General features: G+C 41.1%; 1 protein-coding gene across 1 annotated transcript; it reads left to right on the forward strand.

Moving 5' to 3' along the window:
- Nucleotides 1-669: 669 nt before the first annotated feature.
- LOC120518041 (pituitary tumor-transforming gene 1 protein-interacting protein-like) lies at nucleotides 670-1,146 on the forward strand. The gene has a single exon (XM_039740592.1). It carries the CDS (start codon nucleotides 670-672, stop codon nucleotides 1,144-1,146), a length of 477 nt encoding a protein of 158 aa, XP_039596526.1.
- The last annotated feature ends 22,550 nt before the right edge of the window (nucleotides 1,147-23,696 follow it).

Genomic DNA, 23,696 nt, shown 5'->3' on the forward strand with positions numbered 1-23,696 from the left:
ATAATTAATCAATAATTTATTTGTAACAGGATTATTTATTTATAAAATAACACACCACAGATCCTCAAGAAACAGTAACAAAATCATAGTGACAGAAATTGACAGACCTTTTTTATTTATAAGAAAATGCGTTTTAGATATTTTTGATAATTTTATGATAATTTCTAAATATGATCCAACATACAACAAATGGAATTTTACGTTAGTATTTGACTGAGGTACTGAGCCGGCAAGTGGTCACGTGACAAAAGAACGAAAGACTCGAGGAATAAACTAATCAATTCTCTTTCCGGCTCAGACTGCATACTAGGTTAAGCTTATGGGGCTGTCACGTGATGAACGAACGACTCAAACCCGAAGACTCGAGAGATGAACTAATCAATTCTGTTTCCGGCTCAGACTGAGTTGGTTAAGCTTATTCCAATACAGAAATTATAGGAAGTTGCGCAAATGCGCATGCCCGACTAAACGAATCACTCCCACAAGACGACTCGTTCTTCCCGAATCACATTAAAGATTCGTTCAAAATGAATGAATCGTTCAAGAACGACCCATCACTAAATGATAGTATAATCTCCACACACCGAGCTAGTGAATATTTAGAAATTAGTTGATTTGGTTTTCTTTTATTTCACCTTCAGAACATCCCTGGATGGTTGCATGAAGACAATGTGGAAGCAGATGGCCTCAAAAATCGTCTTTGTTCTCATCATGGCTTTAGTGAACCCAGGAGGTTCTGACCCAAGGGCTTCACAAGTGGAGCTGCATTGTTCAGCCTTCAACAATGTCAGTTGTGAAGAGTGTGTGAGGAACCCATCATGCCTGTGGTGTGCCTCCAGCCTGTATTGCATCTATTATCCGGTGAAGACTATTTTTCTCCCCAGCTCCGTGTGCAAGCTCCAAGACGCAAGATGGGGTGTATGCTGGGTGAACTTTCAGGTGCTCACCATCTCCTTCTCGGTGCTGAGCGTCATGGTGCTCTTGGCTGTCATTGTCTGCTGCTGTTCCTATGCAAGACGTCAGAAGCTGAGACGAAGCAGGGAACGACGTGGCGACAGGGAAAGGATAATCCAACGTAATGAGAGAAGAGACAATCTAAGGATGAAACGCCATGAAATCCGCAAGAAACACAGCTTTTTTAAATAAGACCTGAGAAAAGGTCCCATGGTATGATCGAAGTGGATGGGCAACCATAGGTGTGGATGTGTTTACTTAATAATATCTCATGGAAAATGATTTAAGATTAATGAGCTAATTTTTTGGTTGGAGATCTCATTGAGTCTAAATAAAATACTAAATAAAATATTAGAGGGGTTCTGGTTTTAGGTGGTACTTCATTCTGCCTTCAGGAAGAAGCCCACAGTTTGTTAGGAAAAACTAAAATGTTGCTATTAAATCTTTCAGAAACGGTTTCACACAATGCCATGAGCTTTTGTAACAAAGCTTCTTGTATTTTAAGATGATGATCTTTCAAGGGACCAAGTGAATATTTGGTAATTTGATTTCTCTTTTCCTTTTTTATGTAGATGTGATAAAAATTATTAAAGTATTAAAGAAAAATAAATGAGGCCTTGTTTTTGCTCTGTCTCCCCTCCCAGTACTTCTTTGATAAGCTTGTATTATATTAAGAGAGTCTTCACTAAACACCAGAAATCATCTTTGTAAGTGAGATAATAATAAATAATAATAATTCTTTGCATTTATATAGCGCTTTTCTCACTACTCAAAGTGTTCAGCAATTGCAGGTTAAGGGCCTTGCTAAAGGACCCAACAGAGCAGAGTCCCTATTGGCATTTGTGGGATTTGAACCAGCAACCTTCCAATTACTAATGCAGATCCCTAGCCTCAGAGCCACCACTCCGCCTTGTGATACCATGCTTCTGCCTGTAGATGGCACACTGCGAGGCTAAGGTTCTCTGATCAATGACTTATCCATTCATCTTTATATAGTTCAAGGTCAAGGGCAGTCCGTCCTCAACTTGAGGCATTGGGCTTGAGGTGAGAAGCAATCATGGATAAAGTGCCAGTCCAACACAGGACAGGGCACATGCAAATGGTCAACTGAGAATCTTCAGTTGATGGAACTGAATCAGCAAGCTGATTTGAGTTGTCCAATTTCCTCCCGTAAGTCCAAAGGCTTGCAGGTTAGGTGGACTGGTGACACTAAACTGGCTGGTGTGTGTGTGTATGTGTGTACACCCTGTGATGGCCTGCCACCTTGTCCATGGGCTTGTTTCTACATTGCTGGGATAGGCTCCTTTTGCCCAGAGACCCTTGTCAAGATATGTGGATTAGCAAAATGGATGGATCAGATGATGGACCACAAACAACAGTATTGGCCACATTAGAACAATTTTGATGAATGCAGTCCATTTATCCCTACAAGCTCATCAATACAATTTTCCTTGATTTTCCAAGATAACATCAACTAGAAATTTGAAGGTCTCTAAGGTTCTGCTCTCCACCACACTACTTGGCAATTTATTCCTCGTGTCGGTGTTTCTTTATGTAATGAAAACACTCTTAACATTTGTGTGAAATCTGCTCAGAAGAAGTTTCCAACTATGTCTCTGTGTTCCTGTTATATAGCAGCTTTCTGTAGTGTGCACCATCTTAAAGTCCCACCCTTAACAGCTTTAGTGATCATCCCTATGTCTGCCCTGAATCTGTTCTCAGTTGTCTGACACATCGCCCTCTTAAGGAGGCCCCTGGGTGCATTCAAAATACAAGTCCAGGCCATCTCAGCTGGTGCATCTCAGTCCAGAAAACAGATGCTTCCATTTAGTGATCCTCACCCTGTTATGAGGTGTGATCCTGACAATCCTGAACAGGAACCTCATTTCCCTGCTTGAATTTGCATTATCATTCTTTTGTTCACTACCCAGAATTCATGACTAGAGGCAAGGACATGACTGGCTGGCAAACTGAAGGACCATGGACTTTGCTTTACTTCTTCACCACCACCAACATCAAATGTAATTTCTGCAGAACAGCCACCGCCACTGCACTGATTCCTTCTCCGTCCCCCAATCATCTAAATCATGAACAAGACACTGAGGTACTTGAGCTCCTCCACTTAGGGGGTCTCTCTCTCTCTCCCTTACCTGCAGAAAACAAGCATGGATCATTAGATCATTAGAACAATTATGAGGACAGGACTTTCAATCCAACAAGCTCACCAACCTTTATCCAAAATAACATCAAGTTGAAATCGGAAGGTCTCCAAAGTCCTACTCTCCACCACACCACTTGGTAATTTATTTCTTCTGTGTGGTATTTTGTGTGAAGAAGAACTTTCTAACATTTGTGAAAAACCTGCCATTAGTAAATTTCCAACTGTGCCCCCTGTGTTCTTATTGAACTCATTTTAAAGTAACAGCTGGGATCCACTGGACTAATTCGCTTCATTATTTTAAGCACTTCAGTCATGGCCAGGGTTGGCGCCACCATTAAGGTGAATTAGTCATTTGCCTAAAGAGCAGATCATAGGTGTGATTGTCCAGTCACACGGGTTAGCTAGCAAACAGTCAGTCGGTGCACTAATAAGCTTGGCCTATGGCGCAAAATAACCTAGCACTGGCACTGGTCATGGCACCGCTGAAATAAAAAGAATGAAGGAATTCTGAATTGAATGATGGTCTGTGACATGGCAGCTCACTTACTCACGCACTGTCTAGCCTGCTAATTCATAATTTAGCATTTATACATGTTGACTAGTTGTGCATTTGGTCTTGCTACTTGGAATGCATTACTGCCGCCTTGTTAAGCCCACTTTGGTGCTTTGCTCTGTAAAATGTGTTACTTAAAATGACAACTAATTGCTCACTCACTGCTTCGCTCTCTTTATCATTTATTTTAACTTTTAAATCCACAGTTTCTAATGTCTGTACTTAAGTGGTATACTATGCAGTGCATTTATAGGGTTCCTCTGTGAGAAACCATCCAAGACAATCTGCTGGTGTCTTTCAGTGCGTGGGCTCAACCTTTCATTACGTTTATCAGCCCAGAAACTGTATAACACCAAAGACAACTGCTCTGCAAGTCAAGTTTTGCCTTTTGAGTGGTTCAGTGTTTGTGATTGCGATCACTTGCATTGCACCCATATTGTACCTTTTCTCATTTAGTGCTGTTCCTCTTTTCTTTAAATTTTGCAATTTGTAACTTGAAGAGCTGAGAAGTGGAGACTTTGCAATTTTCATGCTGACATAAGTTGCATGACCCCCTTGATTACTAATAATGATGATAATGTGACAAGAGCTGAAATGAAAGAAGTGGAGCTCAACCTGCCATCTGTTCTTGCCCTATGCTTACCAGCTCTTCCTGTGCTCTTCTACTGCTCATTCTGCATGCTCATTGGTCAATGTCTTCTGGGTCTTCAAACCTTCTGCACAAGTCCATGCACTGAATGTGCTGCTCCTAAACATCCTGTCATAAAGCACTCCAAGGTAATAAGGTGTCTGATAATGAAGTGTACAAACAAGAGTATGCAGTAAACTACTACTAATAAAATGAAGGCTCTGCCTTTTAATACACTCTTGTAAACTGTGGTGATGCAGAGGTGTAACATGTTCTGTGAGGGTCAGGCATGTACTCTGCATACATCCATCCATCCATCCATCCATCATCCACCCCGCTATATCCTAACTACAGGGTCATGGGGGTCTGCTGGAGCCAATCCCAGCCAACACAGGGCGCAAGGCAGGAAACAAATCCCGGGCAGGGCGCCAGCTCACCGCAGGGCCTCTGCATACATGATGATGTAAATTCAACTACTGCAGTATTGTGGCAGCCTCACAGTTACAGGGGCCACAGTTAAAGCAGCTGCTCTAAAGTGTTGCCATTGATGCTCTTTAAAGTCTAATTATGATCAAATACAGCATCTGGTCAAATCAAAGAAAATACCTGTTGAGGTCTTGTTACCATCCAAGGCAGTAAGTGACTAACCGATGCACTATAGCCCCATTCCTAAAGTTTTACCAATGATATTGATGTGGAATATTATAAATTACTTTTTATGAAAATCACACACTGATCTGAATTGAAAATGTTCAAATTTTGAACTTGTCCTTTATTTGAGTCAACCTTTAAATGGGTGAAAAAGGTAAATCTGCATCAATGTACCTGTAATTCAAAGAAGTAACAAAGTGAAACTTTTATGAACATCAAACTGATTTAACTGAGACAAGATGGCATAACTGTTCATAAAGCTGGTGGGCAGAGCAGGGCGGCCATTTTAATTGACCCAAATAACGTAACTACTAATCACAGAGCGTGTGTGGTATGTACCTTTTATATAGTGCCTTTCTTATCTATCTATCTATCTATCTATCTATCTATCTATCTATCTATCTATCTATCTATCTATCTATCTATCTATTATATAGTGCCTTTCATATCTATCTATCTATCTATCTATCTGTCTATCTATCTATTATATAGTGCCTTTCATATCTATCTATCTATCTATCTATCTATCTATCTATCTATCTATCTATCTATCTATATTATATATGCTATATTATATAGTGCCTATCTATCTATCTATCTATCTATCTATCTATCTATCTATCTATCTATCTATCTATCTATCTATCTATCTCAAACAAGTATACATATGAAGCAGATGTACGTTTAACACTGCCCTGGTTTCTCTGTATTTTCCTCTAATGGTTTACTTCAGTGCTGGCTTGCTTTGCTTTATTCAGCTCAAGTCTTTCAAGTTCAGGACAGTCAGAGGTGCTTGTGCTATAATGACTGTTGGTCTCCCCCTGCTGGTCCTTCTCTGTAATAAAATATAATGTTGGATATACTGTATTTATAATTTTATGAACTTTTTCACTTAAATTTTAATGATACTAAAGGTCACAACAGATTTAAAAGTTACAATCAATACAACATTTTCAAAAAGAAACTTTGAATCACAATTAGCACTTAAAGCTCCTCACCTACACAGTCTGCAGAGCTGTTTTCCACATACAGTGTGTTTAAGTGTCAAAAGGGCAGGAGCTCATCAGGCTTATTGTAGAGCAATGTTAATACATTATTCCCAAATCCAGAATGTTAACAATGATCAACATAATAAAAATGTATTTCTCTCCTATTTTAGTTTGATCACTTTTTATTATGTTATTTAGTGAAGATTAGAATTCTCATAGAATGAGATACGTGGATGCATGAACAATGCAGTTTGTTATGGTTTAGCCAGGTGTTTGTTCCTGACTGAAGTAAAGTTTTTTTTAAACTTCATATTTTTGTTGTCTTTTAAACATTATTTTGTTTTTGGATTTATGTTTTTTATCACTATAGTGTTTTTATGTCTTGCCATTCTGTATGTTAATAACATGTGCTTTAGTTGTCTGCCCTGCCTTCTTAAAGAAGAGGCCAGGGAGACAGGGCCACCTAATGCTGCTGCTTGGGGGTCGATGGCCCCAGGTGTATAAAAAGTAGACACGTCAGTTTGTACTGAAGCTTCAGCATTGTGATTGTGATTCTTTGTCTTGTTTTTGTGATTTTTTTGGTCTTCTCTGTGGATCTCCTGTATATTGAACCCTGCTATCATTCAAGGTATTGCTATTAGATTTGTGTTCTTTGTTTTGTTCACCTTTAGGCATTGCCCTAATAGGAAAAAATCTATTTTATTATTAAGGAACTTTGGTTGTGTGTTCCTCCTGCCTCCCTTAATATTATTTTTGATCTTTAAAATCCTGTGGCCCATTTAGGGTCTGTGAATGCCAAAGCCTGCCAATTAAGTTTCGGGTTAGGCTGCATAGCGGGGAGGCACATTTCTGGGCCCAGAGGAGAATCAGGATTAGCCCGGCCTGATTTCCATATGAATTTTACAATTTGTCTATCTTATAACAGAGGACATTTTGTGTGACTTCAATTACTAATTAGCTTACTGTTTCAAGTTTACCTTGAGAGTAGTGACTTCATCTTGTATAATCTGTATATGTTCCTCTTTTATTCATCCAGTAGCTTCTCCTAATGGCAAAACAACTAGTGTGTAGCGCCCACCTGGGGGTTGGCGAGCAATGTGAGCAGGTGGCAGAGCCCCCTAGACTTTAAAAAATTTGAAGTACAATTAGTCACAGATCCTCCACAACCAACAACTAGCAGCACGTCAGCTGATTTCTTTTTACATCCCAAGAATTGTACTCTGCTGTCTATAAAAGTTGCCAAATCACCCCAAGCCTGTTTAGGGTCTGTTTTTAACTCCATGATATTGTAAAGTGTTGCTAAAAAGGGACTCTTTAATGTAGTCTACTAACATATGGAATTGCATTCTGTTATTGCTGTTATTGTGTTACTGTATTACACAAATATTTGATAAATAAAAATATAACTGACTATTTAATGCAGCAACTAAAAATTTAAAATGCTCCAACTTTCACATTGTTATTTGGAATGTTATGCCGTGCATTCATAACTTGATAAAAGCTGTCAAGGTAAATAAATGATAATTCTGCACACCCTACTGAAACGCATTAACTCTCATGTTTCCCTTCGGTTTCCTTAAATTTCCCGTCACACAAGTGCATATAAATACTGCTAATGTTACAATTGCAGGGTGGGGAGAATCTTGGAGCTGTACTAGTCCGGGGCTTCAAGAACATTAGAACTGGGATGAGGAAAGCCCATTCAGCCCAGCAAACTTGTCCTTCCTTGGAAGAGGAGGTTAGGAGCATACACTGAAACAGCCCGTTGCTGCACCCACCAGCCATGCAACAGGTGACACCTCAGCACCTCACTGGTTCAGAAGGAATGAAACAGTGTGAGGTTTTTCCCTGCAGGTTGATTGTCTAAAATACAGGGTGGCCCATATTTATGTATATGATTGAAAAGGCGTTATTGTCAGGAAACTACCAATGTTATTATGAAATAACATAATAAAACATGAACATTAAGAACCTTAAATGTTTTTTCATCCCCTGTTATCCATGGCGTGGTCCACCAATGTGCCATCCAGATCGATACATGCCTGAAGAAGAACCCAACTTTGAAAGGCATTCGCCACAAGAGCTGTGTTGGCATTGGTACGCACACTCCTGGGCCTGCCTGCCTCCTTTACTTGCAAAACGGTACACTGATGTCGAATTTTGTGTTAATTCTTGCGATGGTTAGCACACTAGGGCTACTGCCTCCAAACTCAGCTGCCATCCTCTGTTTCACCACCACAGAGTTGTTTGTTGTGCAGTATAAACGCACACACCATACACGCTGCTCTGGCGACAATCGATTTGCTGCCATACTGTATTCAAACACAGCAGGGGTTGTCCGGTCCAGCACATTGTTATTCCCATTCTCAGGCTACACAGTGATGCCATTTTCGATACTTTTCACACAGCAGTTTAAATGCTACAGCCTGTGATACGTCATATACCAGTGGTTCTCAACCTGTGGGGCGGGCCCCCCTAGGGGGGCGCGAAGATGTGAAAAAAAGAAAACAAGAATCAAAAATATGAAAAAACATCTGTTGAAACCAAAACAAATTAACTTAAACTACATTCTGATACTAGAACAATAAATATAGAGTTAGATAAATGTCGATAAAAGTTAAGTAGGTATAATAAAATATGCATCTACATTTCAAAAAAATGTTAGGGGGGGGGCGCGATTAAAACTGTTATGAAAACTCGGGTCGCAAATACTTAAAGGTTGAGAAACGCTGTTGTATACATAAATATGGGCCACCCTTTACATTAGATTAGATTACATAAAGTTTATTAATCCCATAGAGAAAACCAGATGCATACAGCAACAGAAACATAAAAAACAAAGAAAAAACTCACAGGACAGATAATACAGCCAATCAATCAATCAATAATAAACGTATATTGCGCAGATATTTCAAAATGAACTTAAAGAGTACATCGGAGTAAGAATTGAATCGCCTTCTAGCAGTGGGTAGAAAGGACCCCCAGAGGCACTTCTTAACCACTGTGGTGGAATGAGCCTTTGATTAAAAGTCCTCCAAAGAGAGCGCCTCCTTTTTTCATGATAGCATCCAATTTTACCACCATTCTCTTTTCCACAACCACTTTCAGTGTGTCCAGGGTTGGGCCTGTGATGGAGCAGGCCTTCTGCTTCTTTTTGCGTTCAAGTTGCTTCCCCAGGAGACGACATTGTAGAAAATCACACTGACCACTATGGACTGATAGAACATTTCCAGCAGCTTGCTGTAAACATCAAAAGATCTGAGTCTCCTTAGAAAGTCCAGTCTCCTCCGGCCTTTCTTGTGTTGTCAGATCAGTCCAGTTTGTTGTCTGCGGCACTTGCACCAATTCTATGTCCACCCCTGAATGGTGACTAGTCTCAGAGACTGCTTGGCATGCCGGAAGTCCACCACAAGCTCTTTTGTCTTACTGATGCTGAGCTGAAGGTTGTTGTCCCTGCACCGATAACATCAAGTAAAGATCTGAAGGTCCCTTTATCCCTGTTCTCCACCACACTACCTGGTCATTTATTCCAGGAATCTAAGGTTCTTTGTTCTAAGCTTTTGTGTAAAATGTGCTCTTCTGTTTCCAACTGTTGTTGCAGAGTTTATTTTAATTAAAAACAGGGATCCACTGTACCAGTTTCTTTAATAATTCTAATCACTTCAATGACTGAAAAGGCCAAACAACTTCAGTCTCTCCTGATAGCTCATAGCCCTGGTCACTCTCTTCTGAACTTTCTTTAACACTGCTATGTCTTTTTAGTAATATGGAGACCAAAACTGAGCACAGTACTCAAGGTGTTGCCTCACTAGTGCATTGTACAACTTGAGCATAAGCTCCCTTGACTTGTATTCCATACGTCATGCTGTGTAACCTAACATCCTAGTAGCCTTCTTGATCGCTTCTGTCCGCTGTCTGGATGTAGATAGTAATGTGTCTACTATGATTCACAGGTCCTTTTCATAAACTGTACTTCAAGTTTCTGACTTCCCATTTTGTATTCAGGTATAACATTTTTACTTTCTACATGTAAGACTTCACATTTACTGACATTAAATCTCATCTGCCATAAACCTTCCCAGGCCCTCTGTTACAGTTCACTTGATTCTATGTTATCTGCCCTTCCACCTAGTTTGGTATAATCTACAAACTTAACCAGTTTATTGATTATTTTCTTGTCCAGATCATTTACGTATATGAAAAAAAACAGTGGCTCGAGCATTGTCCCCTGAGGAACGTCACTTTTAATATCCCAATTCTGAAACAATTCCCCTCACCATAACCCTTTGCTTCCTGTGTTTGAGCCAAGCACATAACCTCCATCACCAAGAAAGCCAGGCAGAGATTGTTCTTCCTTCGCCAGTTTAAGAAGCTTGGCATATCAAGGCGGATCTTGTTACATTTTTCCTCAGCCATCACAGAGACTATTGTAACCTCCTCAAGTCTCCGTTTGGTTTCCTTCTGCCTCTTCTCTTTCTAAGTCTCGGTTGCAGTGGATGATTTGTTTAGCTGAAAGATCTGTTCATTGCCAGAGAGAAAAAGAGAGCAGGAAAGATTGCAGCTAACTACACCCACCCCAGCAGCCATCTGTTCATTAAATTGCCATCACAGAGGAGGCGCAGATCTACTGGAACCCAAACTTCACGTCATCTCTTCAGCTTCTTACTTCAAATCATTCAAATCCTAAACACAGGGTTACTCCATTTAATTATGCTGTTTGTCTATTTGCAAATACTTCATACTTGCTCATCTTGTACTATCTGATAGCTAAATTATTTTGTATAGTTTTTCTATTTATTTGGGGGTACTGTTGAAGTTTCTAAATATTTTTGTTCAAGAAACTTTTGTATGTGTATAGTAATTTGCACTGTGTCAGGTTAATGGTGGTTTGAAATTGTACTGTCCTGAACTGGTAATATCTTGTATTTCATGTTTTTGCTCCTCACCAAAGTTAATTCTGGTATGTTTCACATGCTAGCACTAAAGTGATTCTAATTCTGAATTTTTCATCCACCGACAGACTGTGTCCTGAATTCGCACTTCTTTTATCGTGATCACTAACTTTTCATGTGGTACCATATCAAAAGCCTTCTGAAAATCAACATATTGTACGCTGCATGTACACTCACTGACTGCTCTATTAGGTACAGCTTGCTTTTATTGGGTTGGACCCCCTTTTACCTTTAGGACTGATGGAATTCTTCATGGCATTGATTGAACAAGGTGATTCATCAGGGATTTTGCTCAACATATTGACATGATAGCATTAAGCAGCTGCTGCAGATTTGTTGGCTTCACAATCATGATGCAATTCTTCTGTTCCACCACATCCCAAAGGTGCTCTACTGGATTGAAATCTGATGATTATGGAGACCATTTGAGTGCAGTTAACTCATAGACATCCTCAAGAAACCAGTTGGAGATGATTTGAGGTTTGTGACATGGCGCATTATCCTGCTGGAAGTAGCCATCAGAAGTGGCCAGTGTCCTCTGTGCTCTACATTGGCAAGCTATTTTCACCAAGAAAACTAATGCTCACTGGATATTTTCCCTTTTTTGGACTACACTGTGTAAACCCTAGAGCTGGTTGGGCGAAAGCCCCAGTAGATAAGCAGTTTAATGAAATACTCAGAATAATCCATCTGGTACCAACAGCCATGCCACATTCAAAGCCACTTAAATCGCCATTCTTCCGAATTCTGATAATCGGTTTGAACTTCAGCATCTTGACAATGGCTACCTGTGTAATCAAGCTGCTGCTACGTGATTGGCTGATTAAATATTTGCATTAACAAGCAGTTGAACAGGTATACCTAATAAAGTGGCCGGTGAGTGTAAAGTCTAAAGCTGAAAATGTGATACTTTTAAAGGCCTCAAAAGTGAATTTTCATCCACGAAGGCTACCTCCCTTTCTTTTGTGTCCTGAAAGGATTCTGCTGCAGGCACCAATCAGTAGCATTTTAGCACAGGCTGCAGGTAATCAATCAGACAATTGAGATGCAGCTGTGTCCTTGCCATTTTCTGGAGAATCGGCACTCCTGTCTCTCTGTCTCTGTCTCCCTTTCGCTCTCGGTAAGCAGGCAAAGGTGAAAAAATGAAGAGAGGTGTTGTGATGACTGATAGACCTATCAGAAATGTTACCAGTCATTACACAAGCTGGAGCCCCTGGAAGACCTCAGGAGATGAAGAATAATCACTCACTGGTGGGTCTCTATGGCTACTCTCTCTCTCTGTCTCATTCTGCACATCCTATCCATGAAAAAACACAATGAAGAATGTCTTTCAAAAGAAATCTGTCGTGTCTGTAAAAGTTAATAAAATGAAGTGATCTCATCTCCAACCTGTTTAATCCAATCCAGTGTCCTGCAGGGTCCCAGAGCTTATACATGCAGTAGTGGCCACAACACAGAAACTGGTGCTGCTCACAAGGCATCCACCCATGTCAGGGCACATACACATACACAAAGCTCAAGTTAGAGTCACCAGTTATGCTAGTTAGCATGTCTTTTGGAATGTGTTAGGAAACCCATGCAGACAAGGGGAGAACAGGCAAACTCCCTATGTTATACATCGTGTAGGGAACAGCCCGGACACAGACAGGCAGACACCGATGGTTCAAGCACCAACAGATGTTTATTAACCATTTCTATTTACAAGTGCACACACACAACCCAGTGCTCCCACACCAATCACCCTCAGTCCAGGCCTTTTCCTCAATGCCTTTCTCTCTCTGGCCGCCTCCACTCCTCTCCTCCAGGCTTTGTCCTCTTCCACCTGACTCCAGCTAACAAATGGAGGGAGGCAGCCCCTTATATGTTCACCCAGACGTGCTCCAGGTGTTTCTCGATGAACTTCCGTTAGCAGTTCCTGGTGTGGTGGGAGTGCTGACATCCAGGGCTTCTCAGGGATCCGGGCGCCCCCTGGCACTGACCACGGGCCTCTATAGGGTTGAGCTTCCATGCTCTGTTCCCGTGGTCCACATACCAACAAGGGCGGCTGCCCCCTCATGGTCCGGAGGAGGCATAATCCCTCTTCCGGTCCTTCCGGGCGTCCCGGCTGGGTATTGCCCCCAGCTGCTCGCCACAATTGTTATAAATTTAGAGTAATTTAGGATTAGAGGAGGTGAGCTCTGAAGCGCTTACACAGGCTCACAGACCTACAAATAAATATCTTTAGTTATTACCTCTAACCATTCAGTCAATAGATAGATAGATACTTTATTAATCCCAAGGGGAAATTCACATAATCCAGCAGCAGTATACTGATACAAAGAAACAATATTAAATTAAATAGTAATAAAAATGAAAAAATGAAAAAAATAAAAATAAAATTAATGTTAGCATTTACTCCCCCGGGTGGAATTGAAGAGTCGCATAGTGTGGGGGAGGAACGATCTCCTCAGTTTGTCAGTGGAGCAGGACGATGACAGCAGTCTGTCGCTGAAGCTGCTCCTCTGCCTGGAGATGATCCTGTTCAGTGGATGCAGTGGATTCTTCATGATTGACAGGATTTTGCTTAATGCCCGTCGCTCTGCCACAGATGTTAAACTGTCCAACTTTAATCCTACAATAGAGCCTGCCTTCTTAACAAGTTTGTCCAGGCGTGAGGCGTCTTTCATCTTTATGCTGCCTCCCCAGCACACCACCGCATAGAAGAGGGCACTCGCCACAACCGTCTGGTAAATATTATCCCTTTTCTCTTTAGAATGTCATTTATATAATGATTTGGATGTTAATTTATTTCACTGAAGATATGCCTAGATGAGGCTCAGGAACTATTTTATATACACTGCTCACAAAAATTAAAGGAACACTTTAAAGAAACACATTAGATACATCAGATCTCAATATGAAGTTGGATATCTATACAAATAACGACAGGGCAATGTCTTAGGAACAAAAGGATGCCAAGTCTTTTAATGGAAATAAAAGTTTTCTGCCTACAGAGGTCTCAATTGTGTAGACACCCTAAAATCAGAGTGAAATGAAGATGTGGCAGGCTAGTCCATTTCTTCAAAAACTTAATTTCTGCTACTCAAAATGCTTTTCAGTATCTTGTGTGGCCCCCACGAGCTGGTATGCATGTTTGACAACGTCGGGGCATGCTCCTAATGAGACGACGGATGGTGTCTTGTGGCATTTCCTCCCAGATCTGTATGAGGGCATCCCTGAGCTGTTGTACAGTCTGAGGAGCAACCTGGCGCCTAATGGACCGAAACATAATGTCCCACAGATGTTCTATTGGGTTTAAGTCAGGGGATCATGAAGGCCATTCAATTGTTTCAATTCCTTCATCCTCCAGGTACTGCCTGCATACTCTTGCCACATGAGGCTGGGCAGTGTCGTGCATTAGGAGGAAACCAGGACCTACTGCACCAGCGTAGGGTCTGACAATGGGTCCAAGGATTTCATCCTGATACCTAATGGCAGTCAAGATGCCGTTGTCTAGCCTGTAGAGGTCTGTGAGTCGCTCCATGGATATGCCTCCAAGATCATCACTGACCCACCACCAAACCAGTCATGCTAAACGATGTTACAGGCAGCATAATATTCTCCACGGCTTCTCCTGACCCTTTCACGTCTTTCACATATACTCAGGGTGAACCTGCTCTCATCTGTGAAAAGCACAGGACGCCAGTGGTGGAGCTGCCAATTCTGGTATTCTATGGCAAATGCCAATTGAGCTCCCCGGTGCTGTGCAGTGAGCACAGGGCAGTAGACATTTGGGCCCTCAGGCAACCCTCATGAAGTCTGTTTCTGATTGTTTGGTCAGAGACATTCACACCAGTGGCCTGCTGGAGGTCATTTTGTAGGGCTCTGGCAGTGCTCATCCTGTTCCTCCTTGCCCAAAGGAGCAGATACTGGTCCTGCTGATGGGTTATGGACCTTCTATGGCCCTCTCCAGCTCTCCTAGAGTAACTGCTTGTCTCCTAGAATCTCCTCCATGCCCTTGAGACTGTGCAGGGAGACACAGCAAACCTTCTGACAATGACATGTATTGATGTGCCATCCTGGAGAAGTTGGACTACCTGTGCAACCTCTGTAGGGTCCAGGTATCGCCTCATGGTACCAGTAGTGACACTGACTGTAGCCAAATGCAAAACTAGTGAAGAAACAGTCAGAAAAGATGAGGAGGGAAAAATGTCAGTGGCCTCCACCTGTTAAACCATTCCTGTTTTGGGGGTCATCTCATTGTTGCCCCTCTAGTGCATCTGTTGTTAATTTCATTAACACCACAGCAGCTGAAACTGATTAACAACCCCCTCTGCTACTTAACTGACCAGATTAATATCCCATAAGTTATGCTATACTCTGATTAAAAAGTGTTCCTTTAATTCTTTTGAGCAGTATATAAAGTAACTCTTCTGTTACAATTAGTTTCACAATTTTTTTTGAAAAACAATGTGCTCAAAAAAGTGCCCCCTATAGTCCAAATTATTAAAATTAGATACATTATTTCTTGGATAAAATGTCAGTATAATCTTTACTACAGGCATTAAAATTAATGAATAAACAACCCTAAAAGCAAATGTAAATATTAACTTCAATAACATATTTCAAAGGAGGTATTTTTTATAAACAAATAAATAGAGTTAAAACATGATAAACTATGGGCGGCATGGTGGCGCAGTGGTAGCGTTGCTGCCTCACAGTTAGGAGACCCGGGTTCGCTTCCCGGGTCCTCCCTGCGTGGAGTTTGCATGTTCTCCCCGTGTCTGCGTGGGTTTCCTCCGGGCGCTCCGGTTTCCTCCTACAATCCAAAGACATGCAGGTTAGATGGATTGGCCCTAGTGTGTGCTTGGTGTGTGGGTGTGTTTGTGTGTGTCCTGCAGTGGGTTGGCACCCTGCCCAGGATTGGTTCCAGCCTTGTGCCCTGTGTTGGCTGGGATTGGCTCCAGCAGACCCCCGTGACCCTGTATTTGGATTCAGCGGGTTAGGAAATGGATGGATGATAAACTATGATTAATATTAAGCCTAAGGTGTATAAAGTGTATAAAAGATTAGGGTTAGGGGTGGGATAGACCATACCATTCAAAGTGGTTACGTTAACAATAGGCAGAGGACTGAAAAGACCTAAAAGAATAAGAGGTTAAGAAATTTAAAAAAGAGGTGCGATTCCAGTTCGGTTTAACCGGATGGGTAGCAGAAGGGGAGCTCATTCCTGATATATACCAATTGAATCTTGATTTATTTTCAGGAATGCACAAAACAGAACAGTCATTGGCTTCATTTAGGTGAGGATATGTTCATACCAGGCAACTATCCTATTGTAACAATTGTCATGTGTGGACAGTGTCATTGTCGGGTTGTCCATTCTCCATTATTGCAGAAGGACAAAAGGTATTAGGAATCAAGGTATTACCTGACAAGGAGCACCTGACTTAGAGGGCCAATAGGATCTAATGGGGGAGGGGCTGACCATATAAAGAGAGTGATTGTGCAGTGACCAGGAAAGAGAGAAAAAAATCAAGGAACAGCGCCAGAGGAATATTACCGAATTGCTGGGGAAACTACGACCTCTACAGGAGAAATCAGGTGAACCCGGTTTCATGCATGGACGACAAATAGACTTGAAGGATTTTTTCTGCTTCATGTTTTACTTGGGAGAGGGCCTGACAAGCTTGTACAAGGGAGTTCCCTATATCGAGGTATGGCTCAGCCTAACCCTTAACCCTTTTCAGTGAAGCGTCTTATTTTGTGATCTGTCAGCGTGGGCGGTGTGCTGTAGCATGGATTTTGTATAAGAAATGAAGTTTACAATTATAATTTTATTACAGTTATCACCTTGTACCAGTTGGTGTGCTCTATATTTGCTGTGATGTTAGTAGGAAGTAGTGTTGGCCACTCATGCTCCGGATTATTTAATAATAATAATAATAATACATTTTATTTAGAGCGCCTTTCAAAAAACTGAAGGTCACTGTACAATCAGGTTAAAAAAATAAAAACATTCAATGACTAGAAAATTTAAAACCCAAATAAACATCAGATAAAACACCAATAACAGTTACAGTGAATAAGCAATTTTGAACAAATGAGTTTTGAGATTAGCCTGAAATTGGTGAAGGGTAGTCATGTTCCTAAGGTAAGCAGGTAATGAGTTCCTTAAGGAAGGTGCCGATCTGCTAAATGCTCGGTATCCCATCGTGACAAGACGTGCTGGTGGATTATTTAAGTTGATGGAAGAAGAGGACCTGAGCATGCGAGAGGGTTTAGTGACTTGTAAGAGCTCAGAGAGATATGTGGGGGCAAGATTATGAATGGCCTTATATGTAAGGACTAAAATTTTATAGTTGAGAATATTTAGTTATTCTTTTCTCTTTAGTTGCCACTCTAGGGATTGGTAGTACATTTTATAATCATGCCATCTTGGGGCAAGCGGTACACTATGAAGAACTTCATCATGCACAGGTGAGTCTCACTGAGGAACCGATATCTGTGTCACAAAAGGAGCTTCCATGGGAAAGGGATATTTAGTAACCTGGACAAGTTGGTCCATGAGTCTCATCAATCAGCTCGTCTGTGTTATGCAGACAATCCACTGTACAAATCATTAAAATGCATATTACACTGTAAAATATTTAACATAAAAGTGCAAATGATTCATTCTTCAAATGAGTAAAATGAAATATGACATGTTTTATTATTAACTAAATTTTTAAACTTGTTCAGGAATGACATTTCGTCCGCTCCTCTGTAGAATTGTGGTTGAACTCAGATGGACATGAAGCAACAGCCACTGCTAGAAATTGCATAATGTCAACGACCTTTCCTGTGGGTCGTGTGATTTTCACATTGTCTCTGCTTATGTACAGAGCAGCGTCTTGTAAGATTTACACCATTAGAGCACTTCCCTCTTTGTGATTTTCACAGTGGATTACAGTTGTCGCTCGCAACCATAACAGGATGTTTTGATCATTTGTCCTCGTTTTAATGGCAGGGATCTCAAACTCCAGTCCTGGAGGGCCCGAGTAGCTGCAGGTTTTCATTCTAATCCTTTTCTTAATTAGTGACCTGGTTTTGTTGCTAATTAACTCCTTTTCCTTTCATTTTCATTGACTTGTTTTTTAAGATTTGCGCCCCAGAATTTCTTCATCGTTCCTCTGAATTGCTTCATGAAATGAAACGTGAAGTGAGTGAGCCAACAGAAGGCCCACTGAGTCAGGGCCTCAAACTCCATCCAATTTCACTCCAACCACTTGCTTCATTAGGCGCTGATTCTTGTCGTTAATTAAACCCGTGCTTTAATTCCATGGCTTGTTGCTGCTCTCAGTGTACAATAGCAGACATTTCCAAAATTGTCATTTTCTTCTTTACTTTTCTAACAGCAGCATTAAAATGTTTTGGGAACCTGAGCAAATCAATGTTCCTGAGGCCTCCACACTTTTTATTTTCAGATATTGTATGACAAACACAGTTTGCTGGTCATGTTTTGTATGTCGTTATTGTTTGGCTGATAATTAAGGAACAAGAAACAATTATTGGGTCTGAGTCTTCAAGAGGAAGTCAATTAAAATGAATTCAAAAGAAGTTAATTAGCAGTCAAAACAGGTCACTAATTAAGAAAAGGGTTAGAATGAAAACCTGCAGCCACTGCAGCCCTCCAGGACTGGAGTTTGAAATCCCTGTTTTATGGTGTCTGAGAAGGTTCATGCACGGTCGTTCTTTTAAATTAAGACAAAACACCTCAGGAGACAAAGTTTTGGTCTCTAAATTTGAATACACTGGTTCAAAGTTATGCCCTGTCTTAAATTAACATAGAATTAACATTTTTATTTTATGTTACCTAAGAACATTATGAGGTGGTCCTTTTTCTGACCAAGTGCCACTGGCTGCAAGTCTTAACATTGTAGGTTGACTTTTGAACAATGTGGCCAGCCTAAGCAAGCTGCAGAGATATCTTAAATTCCATGTGAAATTACAGAGGATTGAGAAACATGATGGAATTAGCTAATTTGATAGCAGTAACAGCTTGCCATTGACACATCAAGTAACGCAAACTTACACACACTTTCATTGATGCTACTGGGGTCAACAGGAGTTTTGGGTCTTTCAACATCAGGCTCCATCACCAAGGTGATGCAATTGGGGTTGATCAAGCTCCCCAGCAGATTGTGTTCCCCTCCATGACTTTCAAGAGGCCGCGTCAGTGGAACAAGGAAGGTAATTGTCTTGTAGAAGGACTGGCCAATGAATACTATGCTGCCCACTTCAATGGACTTGCATCTCGCCCCACACTCATTCTCCATGCACTGCTCCTCAAGCTCTGCTTATTTTACTCTCTTCCTTTCATTGGCCTCTTAGGTATGATCCTCCCATGAAACAATAATCTCCAACATTATGACCTGTGCAGGTGATTTGGTGAGCAAGACAATGTCTGGTCTCAAGTGATGTGGCTGCAGTCTCTTCTGGGAACTTGACTTATCTGTCTAAATCAACCAAGTGCTGCAACCACTAAACTTGCAGAGGCAGACAATCACAGTTTCTGTTGGTGGCTTCTCCCCTGCACTAATAATAGTGATGGTCCTTTCTAGTGCTGGCTGGCTGTGCTTTTTCTGGGTGATGGCACTCCGGGTGGTCTCTACTATGGTTCTCAAAACCTGATTGTGACTCCACCAGTATTAACCCTACCTCAAAGCCATCTTTGCAGCTACTCAACATGCCCTCCAGGGTGTCTTTCTTTGGGCACAGCAGACATGCTGGTGTTCACACCATCCCACCAACGGAAGAGGTTGGAAAGACTTGGTAGAACATTGTAGAGAACCTGGATCAAGAACTTCAAGTGATGGGGCTCAGCCTTGCAAAGCTCAGGCCATGAGACTTTGCACTCCACCTGTCATAAACTGAAGTTGAATCCATAAGAAAAAGGATTCAGACCTCCAAAAGCTTTTACAGGCCAGGCCTGGCCTCCTAAACCTGCCTGGATTAGGCCTCATCCATCGGGGTTGACTGCTAAGCCCACAGACCTACTCAAAACTAAAGGGGTAGAAGCTTCAAAAATAAACTTAAAATAAAAATAAACAAATATTGTAACACTGATACGAGTACCGATATACTGTATGCAGATATAAAAACCTGGCATTTCACTATACTCTTGCATAAAATGTAATATGTAATAAAACACTAAGGTCTGTGTGTCCAGTCCCTCAGAGCAATCTGATTGGTCAGTTTGGCTTTGATGATGAGAAGAAAGAGGAAGTGGTAATGTGAGAAGCACAAGGAGGGCTAAAGAGGCACGCTAAGAGAGCTGCTTTCAAAGATAGAAACTATATGACTGGACAGGAGGTGAGGAAGGCTTCTTAAAAATGATGACAGAGCCCGAGAAGCAGATTTTACAAAAACACACATGAGAAAGGGAGTGCCAGTGTAGAAAGGGTTCAGACACACGCGGGTACAGAGGAAAGGCCCTGAAGGTACACGTAGGGCAAGGGATAGCAAATATTTTTTAAATATTCTCCCACCTGTTTTTGACAGGTACCCTGGCTAGTGTGACAATAAAGAGTTCTAATTTCTAATCTACTGTAATCTAATTACCTCAAGAACCACCACTAGGTGTCGCCATTTTACAGTACAGTATCTCCAGATAATTTGAAGCAAGTAATCATTCTACAGTAGATTAAAACATGTCAAAAATATGACTTGTCACATCTGCAGAGTACAGTGAAAATCTGACCAGACATTCAAAACATCACCACTCTTCAGGATCAGCAGGTTTCATAAGAAGTGATTAAAAAGAAGTCAATGTAATGTTGGTTTTGGTTGGTAGTTTTCTTCTCCCTTATTATTCATTGATTCATGCTTTTTTCTGAATCTTCTTTTTCCTATGGGTTGCTTGGCCTTTTATTTCATGTCAGTAATAGATTAGCTTCATTCTAGTGTAAAATTAGATATTTTCTCTGAGCAAATGTAGTGTGAATCTTCAGATTTTACTACCAAAGCTCTGGTGGACACTGTATAGAATTTACCCACCTATTCATCTTTCTGTTCCTCTACGGGCTTCGAAAGGCATGTGAGAGAAACCATTCCTGGGCCAGGTGGCACTCCATTGCAGTGCACATGTATAGCCAGTTTAGTCTCACTGATTAACCTCACGTGTATGCCTTTGGGATGTTGGAGGACATTGAACCAGCAAACATACCCATAAGAAGACCCAAATAGTTAGACAGAACATGCAAACTCTATACATGAAATGATCTATGCCACTCTGCCACCCACATAAATGGTTTGCTTATTAGTAAGTATGATTAATTTCCATAGTGTTATTTTTTTAATGGTACAGTATATCAAATAATGTGCTATGATGTCAAGGCAAAATTGTAGAATAGTTATAACACATTTAGGAACAAATGCTTAGTTATCTTTAAGTAAACCAGTAGGAAAACAAAGGTTGCTCCATTCCGTTTACATTTGAGCCTGGGCTGGGTAAGCCTTTAGATGTTTGCAAGCACCAAAGTCAAATCATTAGACACAGCTCTTCTAAAAACTTCACTTATGTGTGACCTGAACATTATAACTGCAGAAGGTGTAGACATTGAGAAGTTTTCACCTAACAATGTAGCAGTTCTCGAGTAACATCACTCCTCTGTCTGTATACACAGTACAAGCCAAAGGACCCAGTAGTGCCCAGGTATATGTGTATAACAGGTTATAGTAAGAATGCAGATAGTTCTGTGTTCTTTAATTGTTGATCCTTTGGTCAATGCTGGCTGAAAGACTTCAGTCTCATTTCTCATCTACACCACCTCATCTATCAGTTCCTCTCCACTTGGGATTTGTGAATTTCTTCTTTCTGTGTCTGATTGGATTCCATAATTGCTACAACTCCTTGTCTGAGTTTGACCCATGAATGCTTTTTCTTTGTATTTCCTGGTTTATTGTGTTTTCACAAATCCCACATTAATAAATTGAATGGCTTGTTGAATAATTCAATCCGTGGACTGCGAAAAACATCTACAGTAGTGGGGACTGGGGAGTTCACAAACACCACTTTTGGTCTCTGTATTATTATTAAAAATAATAGTAAAAATTAATTACATTTACAGTATATAGAGCTTTTCTCACAACTCAAAGCACTTCACGTAGATAGAGGGGAACCACTTCAGTCACAATCAATAGCACCCACCCAGATGATGTGACAGCAGCCATTTTTGCACCAGTACGCTCACCACATATGAGCTGTCAGCTGCTGAAGTGGAGAGAGATAATTAGCCAGTTAGAGACAGGGGATGATTAGGGGGCCAGAATGACTAAGCTGTCATGGTCAATTTAGTCAAGACCCTACTCTTTTCTAAAGATGCCCAGGGGTCTTTAATGACCACAGAGAGTCAGGATCTCAGTTTTACATCTCATATGAAAGACGTCACCATATTTACAGCACAGCATCCCCATCACTGCACTGGGGCATCGGGATCCACTCACACACCACAGGGGAAGCACTTCCTGCTTTTCCTAGTTGGTCTCCCACCCAAGTGCTGGCTGGGCCCAAACCTGCTTAGCATTAGGTGGGTGACCTGTTCTGAAGTGCAGGTGGCATTACAGCAGAGAGCACCTGTGGTGGTATTCAACGGCATTAAAAGATGATTCAGATTTGATTAGCTTAAAACTGCTACAAATCATGACACTATATTGGCATCAAAACCTAAAATTATTGTTGCCTTATAGAACTTAGACTTGTATAAATGTCTACCATCAAGAAACAGTAAAAATTGCCAGTGTCTTTCTTTAGATGTTCTCTTTCTATCATAGTCTGAAAAGCAGCTCGGCATGCACTAAAAAAATCACATTTCATTCTATTTCTTAGAGGATGTTTGCCACAGCAACAATATGTACGTACACAATTGCACTGACTCTTTGAAAAATGTAAGGTTTTGCTTTGATAAAAAAATATGGTGATACCAGGTCATGTCTGAGTTATTGCCATGGCACACAATACAACAAACTTTCTATCCACATGCTGGACCAACAGGCCCCACAGAGTCACTGTTCTTGTCCTGTTAACTGACTTTAATGCCATTGATTGTGCTTAATATAACTCACAAAATAATAGGCAGAGGTAAGCACAGTTTTGTGAAATTGACGGCTTCATTTTTCATGCCATTGTGATGGATGGCACACAAGGGTTTGCGTCTCGCCAGGGAACGGGGCAAGGAACAATACCCAGTGTGATGTAAGGACGGGGGAGACAAAATGTTGGGACTACATGCTCCCCTGATATGCTATGTGGCAACATCCCTGGGCAACACTACCTTGTATGGACACCTGCAAGCCACGCTGGGAACTGTAGTCCAATGGGGCAGCCTTGTTGGGTTCCATGGGCGCTGCCAGAGTGTGCTACAGGGATCCATGGTCCCTAATTTGTAGGGCTCCTTTTTGACTTGGTTATGCCCTAGCACTGGAAATACTCTCGGGTCCAAGATAAAAGAAACCACTCTGCCTCGTCCAGGCAAGTTGGAGTTGGGTGTTGAGGATGGACAAAGCTCACCTGGAAGGAGTGGAGGAAAAGAAATAGTGAAAGAAAAAGAGAGAAAGAATAGAAAAGAATTGTATTGTGCTTGTGCCACTATTACAAAGAACACTTTTGTAATGTATTTTGTATAATAAAATGTGTATTTGCACCTGGGATTTGTGTCTGTGCAATTGTGTCTGTGGTTTGGGGGTCCTCCCCTATTGGTCATACCATTTAACAACCATGAAACTCATGTAATGGGGGATTGAAAGAAAGTTTGGCAACACCAAACACACTTTTATACTCAGATATTCT

Source organism: Polypterus senegalus, chromosome 17 (genome assembly GCF_016835505.1).
Source record: "Polypterus senegalus isolate Bchr_013 chromosome 17, ASM1683550v1, whole genome shotgun sequence".
Lineage (NCBI taxonomy): Eukaryota > Metazoa > Chordata > Cladistia > Polypteriformes > Polypteridae > Polypterus > Polypterus senegalus.

Bases quoted from the DNA above. Each gene is read 5' to 3' on its own strand.
- LOC120518041 (XM_039740592.1), top strand. From the start codon at position 670: ATGTGGAAGCAGATGGCCTCAAAAATCGTCTTTGTTCTCATCATGGCT.